The sequence below is a fragment of the Nymphaea colorata genome, chromosome 1, assembly GCF_008831285.2.
Source record: "Nymphaea colorata isolate Beijing-Zhang1983 chromosome 1, ASM883128v2, whole genome shotgun sequence".
NCBI lineage: Eukaryota > Viridiplantae > Streptophyta > Magnoliopsida > Nymphaeales > Nymphaeaceae > Nymphaea > Nymphaea colorata.
In genome coordinates this window covers 37,398,126-37,415,778 of record NC_045138.2, presented here as the reverse complement: position 1 = coordinate 37,415,778, position 17,653 = coordinate 37,398,126, and the positions used below count along the sequence as shown (strand labels likewise).

General features: G+C 41.0%; 3 protein-coding genes across 5 annotated transcripts; all 3 read right to left on the bottom strand.

The window, feature by feature from the left end:
* Positions 1-2,887: 2,887 nt before the first annotated feature.
* On the bottom strand, positions 2,888-3,748 carry LOC116246635 (fasciclin-like arabinogalactan protein 9). The gene has a single exon (XM_031618432.2). The coding sequence runs from the start codon at positions 3,746-3,748 to the stop codon at positions 2,888-2,890; it is 861 nt and encodes a 286-aa protein (XP_031474292.2).
* Positions 3,749-4,755: 1,007 nt separating this feature from the next.
* On the bottom strand, positions 4,756-5,649 carry LOC126409722 (fasciclin-like arabinogalactan protein 6). The gene has a single exon (XM_050075680.1). The coding sequence runs from the start codon at positions 5,647-5,649 to the stop codon at positions 4,756-4,758; it is 894 nt and encodes a 297-aa protein (XP_049931637.1).
* Positions 5,650-7,946: 2,297 nt separating this feature from the next.
* On the bottom strand, positions 7,947-16,071 carry LOC116265717 (MLO-like protein 6). 3 transcript variants are annotated; one of them, XR_007574725.1, is made up of 15 exons: positions 15,860-16,071; positions 15,710-15,767; positions 15,451-15,626; positions 15,214-15,330; positions 15,071-15,131; positions 14,895-14,983; positions 14,650-14,724; positions 14,468-14,559; positions 14,300-14,349; positions 13,939-13,979; positions 13,677-13,850; positions 13,198-13,264; positions 12,495-12,530; positions 12,281-12,409; positions 7,947-7,957 (listed from the first exon to the last, which is right to left on the bottom strand). XR_007574725.1 is itself a non-coding variant. In XM_031646541.1 (14 exons), exons 1-14 carry the CDS (start codon positions 15,968-15,970, stop codon positions 11,772-11,774), a joined length of 1,563 nt encoding a protein of 520 aa, XP_031502401.1. In that variant the 5' UTR covers positions 15,971-16,071; the 3' UTR covers positions 11,671-11,771. The 3 variants fall into 3 exon arrangements, 1 of the variants encoding a protein (XP_031502401.1); XR_004175177.2 differs by lacking the exon at positions 7,947-7,957 and adding an exon at positions 11,991-12,125; XM_031646541.1 differs by lacking the exons at positions 7,947-7,957; positions 13,198-13,264 and adding an exon at positions 11,671-12,125.
* Between the last annotated feature and the right edge of the window lie 1,582 nt (positions 16,072-17,653).

The window sequence follows — 17,653 nt, the reverse complement described above, 5'->3', positions numbered from 1 at the left end:
AAATTCAGAGAAAGAAAAATATCAAACCCAAAATTAAAATTCATAATCAGAATCCAATGAATTTTTAACAGATGCATGAATCCGACTTTTAATCCAAATCCAAATCACATTATAGGCCGTACCTGACGCTCGAACTCATTCGCTTGATACAAGTGTTTACCTGTGATCTGTTCCAACCTACGATAGACGTTCCAAAACCATTGCCGAATACCAACAATTAGTTACCCATTCGTCCGTCACCGAACACAATGCTGGCGACAGATTTAGCCATCATTAAAAACCTTTCAGCCACGGTCCACAGTCTCCTAAATACCTAATATCAGAAATTATTGATGGATTTATCCATCTCCTAACATGATACCGATGACGGATTTGGTCATCAAGAAAATGGTTTTAGCCATGGCTTTAGCCGTGGGTAACTCCTCTCTCCTGGACTTCCCAGGATTTTGTTTTGCAGCTTAAGGTTACATTTACTAAAGAAAGAAGAAATTGCAAATAGGCGCCTAAAAATAACGCAGCCGGCGCCAATATCAAACTTCCGACCCACATCTGAAATTCATCATTGACGAAAACCTTGCTTTTTTTTTCATTAAAAATATTAAATTAACCAAGAGAAAGACAAAAACCACCATTTAAAAAAAAAATAAAAATAAATAAGACTCACACCCTTGTCGTTCAGCGAGGGATTACCGTGCCTGCTCCCATCCTATTATCGGACGGCAACGATCGCTGGGTCGTCACTAGCCGGCGAGAGTCGGTTGCCCTTGGCTGTTCCCTCCTCTTAAGAAATTTTGTACATATTATTAATATTAGTTTTTATTGAAACATGAAATACGGGATTGTGACCCTTAGCTTGATCTATAATCTAGAATTAGAGAATATCAAATGATCCGTCAATCCCGAGGATCCATGGGTTTATTATGGATCCAACAATAAAAAGATTGAACTCTTTAGTTTTAAAGAGAAGATTTTAATTTTAGATCTTTCTTACATACTGCATAGCATACGTATGTACATATTGATATATGCAAATGCATGGGAGCCTCATTCTTGAGTTGGTTCGGGCTCAATTCTTTTATTTAGTAAAAGATTGGGCCAAATTTGATTTTAATTGGTGGAACGAACAGGAATCAAAATCATTGAATTACAAGACATCCATTGCTTCGAATTCAAATTTGATCTCTTTCCAGTTGAGGCTAGAAGAGCGGGTTATACGTCAAGGTCTATTCAGTGAAAATCCCGAGTTTCTAATCTTTAAAGCCGGTCGATTCACTTCCTACTCTTTTGAACTTTGTTTGAGGAGGATGTTATAGTCTCCCTTTTTTTTTAATATTTTGTACGAGAAGACGGTTTTTTAAGAATCAGATGCAAAAGTTAAGTGTCTTGATTATTTTGAAAGATTGGGCAGTTGTTTGATACTGGCACATTAGTAGGCACCTATTTGTAATTTTTTTATTCAAAAACAGTTGTTTTATGCCTCTTTATAGGGGTGGATTGTCAACCTCTCACTCACAGATAACAATGGGGGCTCTTTTGGGGCCCTTTTAGGGGGGATGAGTTATATTTTTAAAATTTTGACAAGAGGTGAAATATAATTATTTCAAATTTTTGTTTAGGTTAAGTAAAAATTTGCATACAAAATTTAAAAAAAGAAATTGAAAGGGAGGGAAGGGGGAGGTGTGCGCATGGCCCCTGCAAGCTCCCCAGTCATAAATTTGGTTCAATTTTAGATATTCAATTGAATTTCAACCCTAACCTTCATGTGGACTGGTTTCTAGCCGAGCACAAGTTGGCATTGGTTTCTTCAAGCCTTGAAAGGCGAACCAATGCCAACTTTGGTGTGTATCAGCTGATGCATATTGGTTCGGACCGCCAAATTGGCCTATACAATGAACACTAACATTCTGGTTCCATAAAGTTGTCCTAAAAGTTGAAACAGATTACTAAAATACAGTAGAACTGTTTCATTAATTTGCTCTAATGTTTAGATCTAATTCCCGAGAAACACTGTATCAGTGTTGCTGTTGTCAAATAACTCCTCCTGTTACTGTCAGGTGCCTATGTAACCATGGTTCTGATTCTAAGAGCTCAATACTTGGTACACTGTTTTAGAATGATGTATGTAATTCTTAGTACAGTCTGTATTTGTTATAGCTACTAAATCAAGGGACAACCAGAAAAAGGTGCAATAAATTTGAGATAAGAGGCGTAATACTCACATCTAATGTTATCTGCGTCGTCTCTTTAAGGACGATTTTGATGCAGAAATTCTTGCCACAATTACCTCTTACCGTTACAGCATCAGAGCAAGAAGGTTGCCGAGTAAAATGGGAAAGCGAATAGTCCACAGATTGCTTTTGGACCGTGAGATTGTTTGGCCGTTAATTCGTTGCTACTCTTTTGCTTTGTGAGCATCTGTAATTTGCCAATCTGCTGCGTTGTTTCCTCTTCTTCTACTCATTAGCATTTACTCGTTCTGATCTGTTACTGTCACACATTAAGAGGAAACTACCCAATTCGAAAAGATTACGCCGTTAATTGTTGGCATCTAATGCATGAGATTCATTTCTCCCTCAAAATAGAAAAAAGATTACAAAACAGAAGTGATGTGGACAATTCTTTTCCTTTTTCCTGTTGTACGTTTTTCTGGTGAGCGGGAGAAATTCCGACTAGCCGGAGACGAATAAAGGGAAACAGAGATCGGAGAAACATTTCATATATCTAATGGAACTCAAAGAAGCAACGAAAAAGACTACACAAGTAGATGTAGTTGAGAGTGAGTGAATGTCACGTGCCACAAACTATAAAATGACTAATCACCCGAGAAATGAAAGATCACACAGACGGCATCATCCCTCCACTTCTCTCTAAAAATAACTCACTATTCTCACACTACCAGAGCAATATAAGCCACTCCCACTGCAGCCATGAGGCTCAGTATCAATCCCCACAAGCCATTCAGAGCAGCAGGCGCCGAACCCACTTCGGAGCCGGTCGAACCAGGTGCATCGGGAACGGGAGAGTCCGATGCCGGATTTGATGGTGCAGCACCCGCTGGTGATGGAGGCGACGGTTGTGGGGGTGATGAAGATGGTGGCGGAGCAGATGGAGATGCAGACGACGATGGTGAGGGAGATGAAGACGGTGCAGCACCACTCTTCGGCGATGGAGCCGGCGCCGGTGCCGGAGGGGAAACGACGCCGAACTCATCCGGCGGAAACAGCACCTGATCGACTTGATAAATTGCTAGCGGGGGCGTCAAGTTGAGGGCATTAGAGAAGGACGTCTCCACCAAGCCCGTGCTGACCCTCACCTGCTGGTTGGAGATGGAGGTGAAGTTAAGGAAGTAGGGGCCGTCGGGCCCTGAGGCCTGAGTCTGTTGAGGAGGAACGCCATTCGTGAAGTCGCTCCACGTGAAGAGGCGGGGGATGACGTGGAAGTTCAGAAGCTTGACCATCTGCTCCGTCGTCAGGGAGTTGAGGAGGCCCTTCTGGAGACTGTTGAAGGCGCCGTCGGTGGGAGCGAAGAAGGTGGCCTTTGTGAAGCTGTTGTTGAGCTCGTTGGCTAGCTCGTTCGCCACCTGTGTGGTGGCGAGGAGGAGGAGGAGCGTCGAGTATTGGCCGCCTTTCTGAAGCGTGTCGATCAAGTTCAGCGGAGGCAGCGGCGGGGTTGTAGCAGCAATGGTGGAGAAGAGGATTGCAGATGAGAGGCAGAAGGAGAGGATGAAGAACGAGTTGCAGGCCGCCATTCTCTTCTTCTTGCTTGCTCTGTTTCTTCCTTCCACACAATACGCAAGGTCGGCCTTTATACGTGCGCGTCCTAGTCGAATTTGGTATCGGACCCGAATTTTTTTCAATTGAATCCAAATCCAGAACGCACAAGATCAGATCTCTTGGCTTAGTCACCCTATCCACAACCAGTGCGTGCTTAGTTAGGATTTGGATAATGCTTTGCACTAAATCCAATTAAATGGATCCAATTTCGGGTTGGTATTCCGGTATCCTGATCATGGTTGCAAACCATCACGGGCCACATTTTTAACTTTTGCATTTCTAAGCATCAAATTTACTAATTAGATTTTCTTCATATATGGAAAGAAAAAACATTGTTTTTATCCAGATCTGGATTCTTTTGTTGCCAAAAATATCTAGATGTAAATAGGTTCGTGCTTATAAATGTTAAAATTCTTAAAGCCAGGAAAGTAGCAAAATTTTATTTTTGTTTTCAATTAATATCTAGGTATAAATAGATTCGTGCCTATAAATGTTAAAAGGAAAAGAAAGTAGCGAGATTTATTCCGTCCAATTATGCTGTCACCCTACGAGTATGGAATCCATTAAAAAAAACATATGAACATCCTCATTTTTCTCCTTTGATTAGGACGCATGTAGCGAGAGCACGTCCAAAAGCGGGTGCAGCTACACTTCAGATGCTGAGATCAGTATTAATCTGATCACTGAAATTTCGTAATCTACCTTTTTCTTACAGTATATGAAAAGTGATCGACGGTGGGTGTCTTAAGATACCTTAAAATTAATTTATTTATAAAGAGATGCTTAATCTCTACGTTGACAGCACAATTTATATGAAACTTACTGGTCATAAACCAATACAAATTTAAGTATATGCATTGAAATATCACACGATTCAAAGTGAATACGGAATAGAGCAACACATACGGAGCAGATGACAGCACACAGAAGAAGAAGAAGACATAGAAATGGCACACAGTATAGGCCTTCGCGGTCAAGTAATCTAAACCATTGTAGCCAGTGCAGCGGCCATGAGGCTGCCCATCAAGCTCCAGGGCCCAAGGGCACCGGCAGGTGCTGAACCAGTTTCAGTGCTGGTCGAAGCCGGCGCTGAACCGGTGGAAGCAGGTGCACTGGCACGAGGGGTGGTTGGCGACGGAGCAGATTTGCTAGGCGGCGCATGAGTTGGAGGTGAAGAACTCGTCGGTGTTGGCGCTGATGGCAGGGGTGACGATGACGAGGAAGGTGCAAGTGGTTGCGCAGAGGACGATGGTGGTGAAGCAGAAGAAGATGGCGCAGAGCCGCTGCCTGGTGCCGGCGACGACGACGATGCGGAAGAGGGGCTGAACATACCGGGTGGAATCAGCACCTTGTCGACCTGATAGATTGCTAGCGGCGGCGTCAAGTTCAGAGCATTAGTGAAGATCGTCTCCACCAACCCGGTGCTCACCTTCACCTGCTGGTCAGAGATGAAGGTGAAGGTGAGGACGTAAGGGCCGTTGGGTCCGGAGGCCTGAGTCGCCTGGGGAGGGACGCCATTCTTGAAGTCGTTCCAAGTGAAGAGATGGGGAACGACGTGGAAGTTGAGGAGCTTAACCTGCTGCTCCATCGACATGGTGTTGAGGAAGCCCGAGGGAAGGCTGTTGAAGGCGGCGTCGGTGGGTGCGAAGAAGGTGGCTTTCGAGAAGTTGTTGAGCTGGTAAGCTAGCTGGTCGCCGACCCTTGTGGTGCCGAGGAGGCGGATGAGCGTGGAGTATTGGCCGGCTTTCTGCAGCGTGTCGATCAAGTTCAACGGCGGCGGCGGCGGAGCGGGCTGACCTTGAGCAGGAGCGGATGAGAAGAGAAGTGTAGATGAGAGGCACAGGGAGAGGATGACGAGAGCCTGAGATGCCGCCATTATCTTCGTGGTTTTGGTGCCGTGGAAAATGGGCAGGACGCCATGGGCTCTTGTATAAGGCATGAGTAGGTGAGGTGAACGTGCTGGCACGTAAGATCCATTGAGAGAGACCGAACCGGCCGACGGGACATGGAACAGATAATCTTTAATTTAAGTCTCGGGCCGAACTCCGCTGAGAAGAGGGGCGACCCACAATTCTTTATGCCTTCGGTCGTCCCCCTCTTTCAAATTCATTGGGATTAAAGAATTAGAATTCAATGCGATGCTTTTACTTATTTCTTTTTCTTTGTTTGTTTCTTCGTTCTTAGGACTACTTCTGGAGAGGGAAGATCTAAGTATTTATCTTCGCCAAGTCCATATTTGCTGGCGCTGGTTTGCGCAGCATGTTTATTTTCTCCGTAAATTTGTCAAAGATGGGGAATTGAATATTATGTTTTAGCTTTTACTTAATAAATTTTGGCCCCCAGTATGTGCCCTGTTTCTTTAGGTAAAAACATTATTATTGAAATTTTTAGTTAAGAGATTTTCTTGGTATTCAGAAAATTTTGAGGGGATTGGTGCAGCAGACTAGGTGGTGGGGTTGATAATAAATTAGTTTTTATTTTGAACTTAGCGAGCATCAACTATATGTGCACATCGAAGAAGGCAGCTGAGAGACAAAGGGAGAGAACCAGAAGAGGCGATGAGGCGTGCGAGTACTCCATCTTCGCGTTCTTTGTTTTGGTGGGCTCTTGGTGTTGGAGGCAAGAATGGGTGGCATGGCTTATGTACATATACGGCCAACTACAGATCTCTTCGCCATCTTTTGTTCGGAGTTGAATCCACTGTTCATGGTGGAAGGCACGATTTTAAGTTTTTTTTTTTTTTTTCTTTTCTTTTCAATTTTGATGTTTTTAAATTTTTTTGCCTCCTTTTAGTTTCAGTTGCTTGAAGAGCTCTCGACCATTGTTTCTCATTAAGAGGGTTTTTGTCTTTTGTAAAAAATAATGTTTGCTTAATTTTCCAATTTTGTTTATCATCTCCTGTGGTCTCTTTTTGTTTTCTTCTTTAGGTTTTCAATCTGTTTAGAGTTTATTTGGGTCATAAACTTTGAAGTCTTCCATACAAAATAAAATGAATGAGGAATTAATGACCACAGGCATAAAAATAAGAATTAAGGAATGGTGTAGATGAGTCCCACAGAGGATTAGTTGCAAGCCCGTGATATGCAACATGTCTCCCACCACATTTCAAGTGCGCTCCATACAGCCTATCATTCAAACGCTTGACCAAATGGTTGATGCATTTTCTATTCCCTTGGCATGCCGCAATTTTTAAACATGACATTTTTTTTTTTATTTTATTGATCGATTTTAGTTTTTCTTTGGCCTTCCAAGGTGCATGATCCATCCCCATACATCAAGGAATGATTTGTTCTCAATGATGCCCGTTTTGGACTGGTTTTAATTATCATTGTTTACTTATATTGTAATCTAATTTCCACTCACTGTTCATTTTCTTTTAATTTTCGTTGATGTTTATTCAAGGTTTCGGCTTGTTGGACCTATGATATATCATTCAACTCAAATATTGTCATCGCCATCAGCACACTTCCATGCAGCATAGGTGGGGGCAACCGTTGTTCTAATTCTTGAACCGGTGGAAGATTCGGATCCAGCCCTTGAGCAATCTATAAATTAATTCTGAATGACAATGCGATAAAATGCAAAAAGAAATTGTAATTTTCGGTTGCTCATGGAACAAATAAAGGCTTTGATATTATACAATCTATAATATTTAGAAATATCACACTTTCACAAAGTCTAATGCATCTTTGAAGTTATATTAGATTTGCTACTGCATGTAGTTTTGTTAAGGAACATAATGTGGTGGCTTCAGTAAGTGTAGGGACTATCACTTCCATTTACATTATTTGAGATATTGAAGTTGTCCTGTATCTACAGAGAACATGAAAATTCCATGGAATCTCAACTAAGCATCGTTTTGCTGCGGCTGCAACCCAAATGAGATATCGCCATTGCAGGTCGATTCATTGGCAGGGCACTCAGTGGCGGCAACTTGGGGGCCTTCCACCTCTGCTATCACCCGATTGGAAACATCAATCTTCACAAAGTCAGGTGTCGAGGTCGCGCTCGGCAGCTAGCGAGTTAGTAGCTGTGAGGAGGTATCTGGGCGAGAGGCTTGGTGAGAGGCTGCTGCTAGTTGAGACCTTGCTCTTCTTCACATTCTTTCGTGCTCTTTCAAGCCAGTTTCTCAGGCCACGGGCGACGCGCTCCGGGAACACTGCCTCTCGTATTCGGCTGCCCATCTGTTGAATGCAAACAGTTGGCAGCGATCCTTGTCAATTTCGATCACAATTTAGAATATGATCATTGAAACTAAAAGATTCAAGCAGAATGTTAACTTGGTTTCCGTTTCTTCGGAATAAAAAAGTATAAATTGGATATGAAATTTGGAAAGTACCTGTGTGACTAACGCATAGAGTTGCAGAGTCAACATAGCCGGAGATGAACTGCCACTGCTACTCCCAACACAATCTTCAGTACGGTACTTATCTCTTTCTCATGCATGCGTGAATTTGTACCAAACTCGATCTGCATAGTGAACATGATCTACTTAGTAAGTTGTTCATGCTTTTGAATTAGAGACACATGAAACAGACAAAGTTATATCACTTACTGTTTTCCACGTTAAGAATGCCAGTTGAAAGGAATTCTGCAAGGAATTAAACAAGAAGTCGTTCAACTGTTTATAGATGGAAGGGATCAAAGGTTACGTTTGTTAAACATTTGCATTATCACCCACATATATATACTGCAGAGAATAGCAATAGCAGTAGCAATTTGTCTCCTCTTAAAAATAACTCCTACAAATTGCTTTGTGGATGTCACCATAATTTGTAGGCGACAAGAGAAATTTAACAAGTTTTACATCAACAAGCATGTAAATTCACCAAGCAGCATTTTTTGCTTTGTATATATAATCGTCATGCCCAATCTGATCATTCATATAGTCACATTAGAAGAAACTTTTAAGAATATAAAGTAATATATGTTAAAAAAGTACTGTTGATGTGGTCACATGGTATAATATACATATATTATATATGTTATATTATGTTGTGCACACACACACACACACACACACACATATATATATAATGTATATGTTATATATAACATATTATATGTTAATAGTATACTATATATATAACATATATTTTAACCCACTCTGTACAAACCCACTATATATACACACATATATATAGCTTAGATTTCTAGCTCTGGCACTGACATCAATTAAACATATATTAGCCATGTTGCAGCATCCGGCAAGTAGACTAAGGTTCACAAGTTTTACAGTAAGTCAACCGCTTAGACCTGATGGTTCCACATCATCAGAAAAGGGAGGAGGAAAATATATGTTACACTTTTCGAGGTAGTGCATAGGAGGGGCTAAGGGGGAATACTCATCTTAATCAAAATGGCACTTGAAAAGAACTTGGTAGAAACCGACGAACGATAAATTATATTGCGCAGTAAACGGTGTAAAATTAAATCGGTGCTCTCACTCTGTATATGTGACTTGGAAAGTAACAATTTTGTCTCAACAGTGTTTGAACTTTGACGAGGAGAAGGAGACAACAACTGTATAGCACAAGCATGCTGCTGATTGCTGTGGCAATCAATTGAATTGGGTTCATTTCATTGATGGTGCTTAATATGTGATTTTCATGGAATGACCTTCCCGATCTTGATGACAAAAAGGCTTTGGCTCCAATTAGTACGCTAAGGTGCTCAAATATTATTCCATAGACTTGGGTTTTTTTTTTTTTTTTTTTTGGTAGTGTTGGTTTCTTATGAACGTAGACATGCATGAACTTCTTATCGATATAGAGCTTGGAAAGGGATCCTATATTTCAACTTAAGGATGCTTTTATAAATTTATGTGGTACTATCCATGTTGGAGTTCTTCTCATTCAACCGCCTCAATTGAGCACCAAAAATGATTACAGAAAAAAAATTTAAACGTAAGGATGCATTTATGTATTATTTCACCAAAGTTAAAAGCCCTTTTGTAAAATTATTAAAAGAAATTATAAGAAAAGAAGTTGCCAATAGTTCGAATGCGGTAGCACAGACACGAAGACAAGTCACACGACGCTTTTCTCACATCATCAGTCCGAGGCAAACCAAGCAAGTGACGGCCAACAGACACCACTGTGCTCTAACACCAACCGGCGCTGCGCCCGTCTGAGAACCGGCGGAGCCGGCATCCTCCGCTTGGGCCGAACCCGGTGCCTCCGCTTGACCTCCATTACCGGTGGGTGCAGGAGGAGGAGGCGGAGAACCACTTGATGGTCCAGATCCAGATTCTGTGACCTCGGGCTGCAGCACCTTCTCCACCTGGTAAAAAGCCAACGGCTTCGTCAAGTTTACAGCATGACCGATGGCCGTCTCCACCGCGCCGGTGCTCACGTTCACTTGCTGGCTGGAGAGATTGCTGAAGTGCAGCTTATACGGGCCGCCGGCACCGGATCCCTGAGGTGGGCCAGAAGACGATGCTGACGCCGGCGACTGTTGGGCGGCAGTGGTGGTGAAGAAGAAGGCAGCTGAGAGACAAAGGGAAAGAACCAGAAGAGGTGATGAGGCGTGCGAGTACTCCATCTTCGCGCTCTTTAGTTTGGAGGGCAAGAATGGGTGGCATGGCATATGTACATATACGGCCATCTACAGATCTCTTCGCCCTCTTTTGTTCGGAGTTGAATCCACTGTTCATGGTGGAAGGCACGATTTTAAGGTTTTTTATTTTTCTATGTTATTGAACAAAACAAGTTTTTATTTATTTATTTTTTTTTTCCTCCTTTTAGTTTCAGTTGCTTGGCGAGCTCTCGCCTCTCGACCATTTTCTTGAGCATTGTTTTTCGTTGAGAGGGTTTTTGTCTTTTGTAAAAAATAATTTTTTGCTTAATTTTCTATTTTTGTTTATCATCTCGTGTGGTCTCTTTTTTTTTTTCTCATTTAGGTTTTCAATCCGTTTAGAGTTTATTTGTGTCATAAACTTTCAAGTCTTCCATACAAAATAAAATAAATGAGGAATTAATGACCACAGACATAAAAATAAGTATTAAGGAATGGTGTAGATGAGTCCCACATAGGATTAGTTGCAAGCCCGAGATATACAACATGTCTCCCACCACATTTCAAGTGCGCTCCATACAGCCTATCATTCAAACGCTTGACCAAATGGTTGATGCATTTTCTTTTTCTCTTGGAATGCCCTAATCTTTAAACATGTCATTTTTTTATTTTATTGATCGCTTTTAGTTTCTCAATACCTTCCAAGTTACATGATCAATCCTCATACATCAAGGCATGACTTGTTCTCAATGATGTCCGTTTTGGACTGGGTTTAATTATCATTGATTACTTAGATTGTAATCTAATTTCCATTCACTGTTCTTTTTCTTTTGGTTTATTGCATGTAGTTTTTGTTAGAGAACATAATGTGGTGGCTTCTGCAAGTGTAAATCCTTTGCACAATCCGATCGAAGGAGGCATAGTTGGGCCCTGAGTATTTTAGAGAGTCTTCAGAAAAAAGAAAAAAAAGTCTTTTAAAACTTTTTTTCACTGCTTTTTTAATTCTTGTAGAGGGCCTCTCCTTTTTACCCGCCAAGAGTATTTTAGTCTGCACACTACAGATCTTAAACAAGCATACAGGTGAACAGCATATTCCTTTTTCATGTTATTAGTGGAAATGATGCAACTTCCTGAGTTTGATATTATAGCATGGGAATCTTATAATCCAGTGGTCTAATTGGACGGCTGACGATCGTTTCTTTGTAGAAAAGGAACCGAAACAGGCGCACACTCAAAAAATATATCGCAATTACGAACGTTGCTTCTAAATTCGACAGTCAAATGTTGAATATGATCACAGCATGTTCTGCAAACACTCAAATACTTTTGGAACATGTGTTCTACTTCTAAGAACACAAAGTGATCTTTTATGAAACCCACCTCCAAGTGGTAGAGTAGTGACTATCACTTTCATTTACATTATTTGAGATATTGAAGTTGTCCTGTTTCTACAGAGAACATGAAAATTCCATGGAATCTCAACTAAGCATCGGCCTGCTGCGGCTGTACCCCAAATGAGATCTCGCCATTGTAGGTCGACTCATTGGCAGGACACTCACTGGCAACAACTTGGGGGCCTTCCACCTCTGCTATCTCCAGATTGGGAACATCAATCTTCACAAAGTCAGGTGTCGAGCTCGCGCTCGGCATTGATCTGTAATCACTAGCTAGCGAGTTTGTAGCTGTGAGGAGGTATCTGGGCGAGAGGCTTGGTGAGAGGCTGCTGCTAGGTGAGACCTTGTTCTTCTTCACATTCTTACGTGCTCTTTCATGCCAGTTTCTCAGGCCACGGGCGACGCGCTCCGGGAACACTGCCTCTCGTATTCGGCTGCCCATCTGTTGAATGCAAACAATTGGCCGTGATCCTTGTCAGTTTCGATCACAATTTAGAATATGATCATTGAGACTAAAAGATTCAAGCAGAATGTTGACTTGGTTTCCGTTTCTTCGGAATGAAAAAGTGTAAATTGGATTTGAAATTGGGAAAGTACCTGTGTGACTAACGCATAGAGTGGCAGAGTCACATAGCCGGAGATGAACTGCACTGCTACTCCCAGTACAATCTTCAGTACGCTACTTATCTCTTTCTCATGCATGCATGAATTTGTGCCAAACTCGATCTGCATAGCGAACATGATCTACTTAGTAAGTTGTTCATGCCTTTGAATTAAAGACACATGAAACACAGAAAGTTATATCACTTACTGTTTTCCACGTTAAGAATGCCAGTTGAAAGGAATTCTGCAAGGAATTAAACAAGAAATCGTTCAACTGTTTATAGATGGAAGAGATCAAAGGTTACGTTTCATAAACATTTGCATTATAACCCACATATTTATACTGCAGAGAACAGCAATAGCAGTATTAATTTGTCTCCTTTTAACTATAACTCCTACAAATTGCTTTGTGGATGTCATCATAATTTGTTGACGACAAAAGAAATTAAACAAGTTTTACATCAACAAGCATGGAATTTCACCAAACTGATCATTCATATATTGTCACATTAGAAGTTAAGTTAGAATATAAAGTACTATATGTTAAAAAAGTGCTGTTGATATGGTCACATATTAATGGCTGTCGCAATATTACAACTTAGTTATTCATAAGTTGATGAAAAGTTGTGGATATATATATTGGTCTGTGATATTTTTCCTCCCTCATTGGACAACTTGAATCCGGTTTTTTGTACATGATATAGAAGAAAAAGTTGTTGACTTTTACTATAATGTATATTATAGTAAAAGTCAACAACTTTTTCTTCTATATCATGTACAAAAAACCGGATTCAAGTTGTCCAATGAGGGAGGAAGAAGATCACAGAGCAAACCTCAGCGCTTGGCGCCATTCATCAGAAACACACATCAATGGAGTCACATATCAAAAAGGGGCATGCCACTGACTGTACCAATGAAAAACAAAGAACCTGTCTCCAAGTCGAACTCCAATGAGTCCCTCGGCCAAATTTGCACATTCTGTACACTAATGAAGCTGGATAAGTGGCACATACAAAGAAAATATCGTTCCCCTTTTGTTCATGTGGTACCCATCAAAGGAAATATTCATCAAATGAGGTCCGGGTCTGAACCAAAGGTCCGACAGACCTGAACTTAGTTTGTCTTAGACAGATCTAGAACAGCCTCTGGATTACTTAAACAGGTTAGGCTCTGGGTCGGAGTCCTGCATCAGAACTGGACTGAGATTTCGAATCTGGATGGTTAAAAGCGTATTGATTTGTTTCATTAGTGATCTATTCAAAGGCTTTAACTAAATTCATACCTGGATCCACATCCAAGTCTGAGTAAACCAGATTCGCTTAAGTCAGTTCAAATATGCGTACATCCGACCCAAACCCGACCCGTTTATGACCCTTCAAGGAGCTCTTACCTGGAAGAGGATGAAGTGGATGAGGTAGAGGAGAAACTGAGGGTGGCCAAACCAGAAGAGCTTGTCATCGGGCTTGACCAGCAGAGACCCTCCAACCACTTCTGATTTTCGATGACTTCTTACACACATTTTTGTGATGATCACTTGCAGCTTTGTTCCCACCACCAAAACCAGCTGCAGATCCAAATTCAACACAATTAGAATAACTGAGCAAGTAGTTGTATTAAAGAGAATCTAAGGAATAGATCTTGCTTAAACTTACCGCTAAGGGGATAAATGGAAGCCAGAAATAGTGATAAAAAACTGCAAACAAATGAAGGGCAAGTCATTAAGTAATATTGTTGAACTTCTTCTAGAAGATGGTATTTGCAATTATAAACACAATGATAAAATCTTCGGTCATGGTCATGGGGGCGACTTGAAGTGCAACCAAATTGACACAGTGTACTATATGTTTGGAACCCACATAAAGTGTTGCTTGCCTTAAGGTCCAAGCTTGATTAGTATACTTTCCAATGGCCTCATGAGTGCTTGAAAAGTCTCAGTAAATCAAATATACAAGACCCCTCAATATGAAATGTCAGAAAATGGGGGAGAGAGAGAGAGAGAGAGAGAAAGGTTACCAACTGCCTTGAAGAAAATGAAAGATAGTGAAAGAATCCACAGCCATATACTGCAGAAAACAAAAAAGGAAAGGAATCAATACCAGGGAAAGTCAAATGCGTATACTAATTGATATAAAATATATGCATTCAGCTATTTGATGGTTTGTTTTTGCGAATGAGACGTGCCTGATGCCAACAACCGCCTCAAAGTCTTCGTCAAGTGCCCTCGCCAAGTACATGTGGAAGTCAAAGCTGCTACCACCCGTCAAGTGATGAGCCTGAGAATCGAATATCCAAAGAGGCATGATCAGATGAACAATCAAACAGATCTCTCTCTCTTTCTCTCTCTCTCGCTATAGATCTCTCACCGTAATGAATCCATGTCTGAGAGTGAAATAGTCTGCTTTCGATACTCCCTCGAAAAACTGGCGGAAAAAAGCCACCTGCATAAACAAAAAGAAGAACGTCTGATTAAAAGAAATTAAGGACTCTGTGTCTATGAGCGAGATCCTCCCTTAATCCATCTAATTACTATCAAGATTGTAAAATGTAAACTATATGCGAATTATGAACTCAAATTGCTGATGTTTAAAGCAAGGAAGCTGGAACTTACAGGCCAGAGGAGGAGAGGATGGTTGCTCCAGAACTTCAAGTGCCGCTGCCCAAAAGAGGTCTGCCTTGTAAGCCTGAACCTTCGAGGGTCTGCAAAATTTCGCAGTCCAATACACATGAATAATCTGAGCGAAACGCATTCCCAAGTACATGCGTCAGAATAATAATTATTCTCACCATAGGAAATCTGGTATTCGAGAGTGTGTGTCTCATTTTCCCAAGCTTTCCATCTCCTCATCTAGGTCACGACCATTCATGATCTCAGTTAATGGCTTCACTAACTAAAATTAACAGAATATATGAAATGGCAGTTCTCAGACCTTGGCCAAGCCTAGGGTCATGGTGACCAGGCTGAAGAAGACGTGGAAGACAGCCAGAACAAATATGAAGATATGAAGCTGCTTTATTCCTTTTTCAGATATTAAGGAAACCATACCCTAAACATCATGAGCAGACAAAGGGAAGCTCCCCAGTTACTTGCGTCTACAACTAAAAGTTTGATACAAGGCTTGCAAACAATTTTGTTTTTCTCTCTTCCTTGTTAAATTCACTGTTACCTTCTTTTCGCACGAAGACATTTCTTGAACTCCATGATTCAACTCTCCTTTGCTCGTTTCATGGGAGAGAAAGCAAGGAAGGAAAGTCTCACTAACGCTTTTAGTGACGCAGATCTTTGTGATGGGTTTTTCAGCAACCGTGAGCAGCAAAGATATGAAGCCCAGCAGCATGAGTTCTACACATATATGTACACACCAGCTGTGAGAAAACCAATCAAATATAAAAGAAGTAACCATGTTCATTCCGAACTCTTCTAACCTTCCTTTATCTTCTGAAGAGCCTTGATCAGAGCCTTTTTCCTTCTTCTCCAAAGATACTAAAAGTAGAACCAACAAAATTAAATATCTGGCAAATTTCAATTCATAGAGAGAAAAGGAGAGAGAGAAAAAACAAAAGAGAGCGCAGTACTCGCGTGGCAATCTGTGAAGCGTGTTCGATGAGGACAGAGACAGCAATCAACACAGCGAAGACAGCAGAGAAAGCCCAGGTGGACGTCTCCGCCAAAGAACGGCCTTCCATGATGCTGCAACCTTCACTTCTCTCCTTGCTTCGATGATCGATCGATCCTCGTGCTGTTACCGATGCCTTAGAATTCTCTTTGCTTCTCTGTCCTATGCTACTCTGCGTGCAGCTCCGCCTATGGACTCTGTATCTCCTTTTATACATGCATGTGAGCTTGCCTTGCCACACCGTGCTGCCATCACTCGCTCATAAATTCTTTTATTAATAGAGCCTATCAGGAGCTTACTTGGAGAACTTTGATATGCTTCCTCGAAGTCACAACTCTGGCGTCACCTTAAAAAAATTGACCAAGTTCATGATCTCCAGAACCTGAACGCAGCACCTATCGGACTGTGAGACGAGCTTGGTCGCGCTCTGGCCAATCTTATCTATGGCTGCCGCCTGAACCTTTAACGAGCTTCCACGATGCTGATGCTATCAGCGCTCACCTAATGACAACTATGATTCTGTCATCCATATATATATATATATATATACACACACACACACACACGATAAAAAGAAGTTAAAAGCTAGCTGTAGGAGATGATAAATTATTCAATGCTGTCACAAAATATTACGTATTGAGTAGGAGGGAGGAAATTTTGAAGCATATCTTAAATGACAAATTGATGAGTGACGATAGGTGGTGAAAGAATTTTGTCTATAAAATCAATACTGGAGGATCAACCCCTAGTTTCATTGTGCTTGCTTTTGCGGGATTGCACTTGAGCTTCATGTTTTCTTTTCCCTTTGTTTTATTAATTCATCTTCTCCACTTGCTTGTGTATGTACATGCGCGCGCGCCGTGTGACCAGGGCCATACGTGTTAGCTGGCCAGCGTTTAATTTAGAAAAAAAAAAATTGAGTTTCTAAAGGCCGACAAGAAACAAAATTCAATAATCAAATAACATCTTATCTTTGAAAAACGAAAGCTCATAAACATCATCTTGTCTTGAAATTTTAGTTTATTTATTATGATATTGGCTAAGGTTAAGCAAATTGACCTTAGTGTATTGAAGATTTACATAAACAATATTAAAGTTCATGAACTTGTTTAAGTGAAGTGAGCAAGCTCAAGCTATAAATATCAATGGATCATATTCGAATTGAATATGTAGAGTTATTCTTGACATATCATCTTATAATCAGCATACAAAGCATTCATATTTACTCAGTCCAGCTGTCTGCACGCACGCGTGTGTGTGTGTATGTGTGTGATGTTCATAACCAGAAACAATTCCACAGCACTGTCAAAACAATTTCTTTAACATTTTAACTGTATTTTCGAAGTATGCTTCTCCTGCTCCTCAGAACGAATAAGGTACTGTACAACACTAGAGCTCAGTGGATAATATGAAACTTTAGTTCGCTAACCTACTCCTCATGAGAAAATCACTTGTGTCAACATGTTTTTCATCTACCGAATCCTATAGAAGGTCTCCTGAATTAATGTTTGAGAAAGATGGTGTAAGATTTATGGTGTGCAAAACGATCATAAGAAAAAGTCTCCTGAATTAATTTTTTGAGAACGATAGGGTAAGATTTTAAAGTGTGACAATTTTCAGGGCTTTTAGACCGTCAGACTGGTAGCAACCGTGCCTAAGTTGGAGTGTGCACCGTTGTCATTGCTGATGCAAACCAGAACCGGATAACTAGAGGGAATTGGAGGCTTTCCAGCCTCTTTTCCAAAAAAATGAG

What these genes read in the sequence shown, in the direction of transcription:
- LOC116265717 (XM_031646541.1), bottom strand. Translation starts at nt 15,970, where the DNA reads ATGGAAGGCCGTTCTTTGGCGGAGACGTCCACCTGGGCTTTCTCTGCT. An exon ending in TCAGACATGGATTCATTACG is followed by an intron (nt 14,560 to 14,649) that starts GTGAGAGATCTA and finishes TTCGATTCTCAG; the next exon opens with GCTCATCACTTGACGGGTGG. An exon ending in TCTATGCGTTAGTCACACAG is followed by an intron (nt 12,126 to 12,280) that starts GTACTTTCCCAA and finishes TGCATTCAACAG; the next exon opens with ATGGGCAGCCGAATACGAGA.
- LOC126409722 (XM_050075680.1), bottom strand. Translation starts at nt 5,649, where the DNA reads ATGGCGGCATCTCAGGCTCTCGTCATCCTCTCCCTGTGCCTCTCATCT.
- LOC116246635 (XM_031618432.2), bottom strand. Translation starts at nt 3,748, where the DNA reads ATGGCGGCCTGCAACTCGTTCTTCATCCTCTCCTTCTGCCTCTCATCT.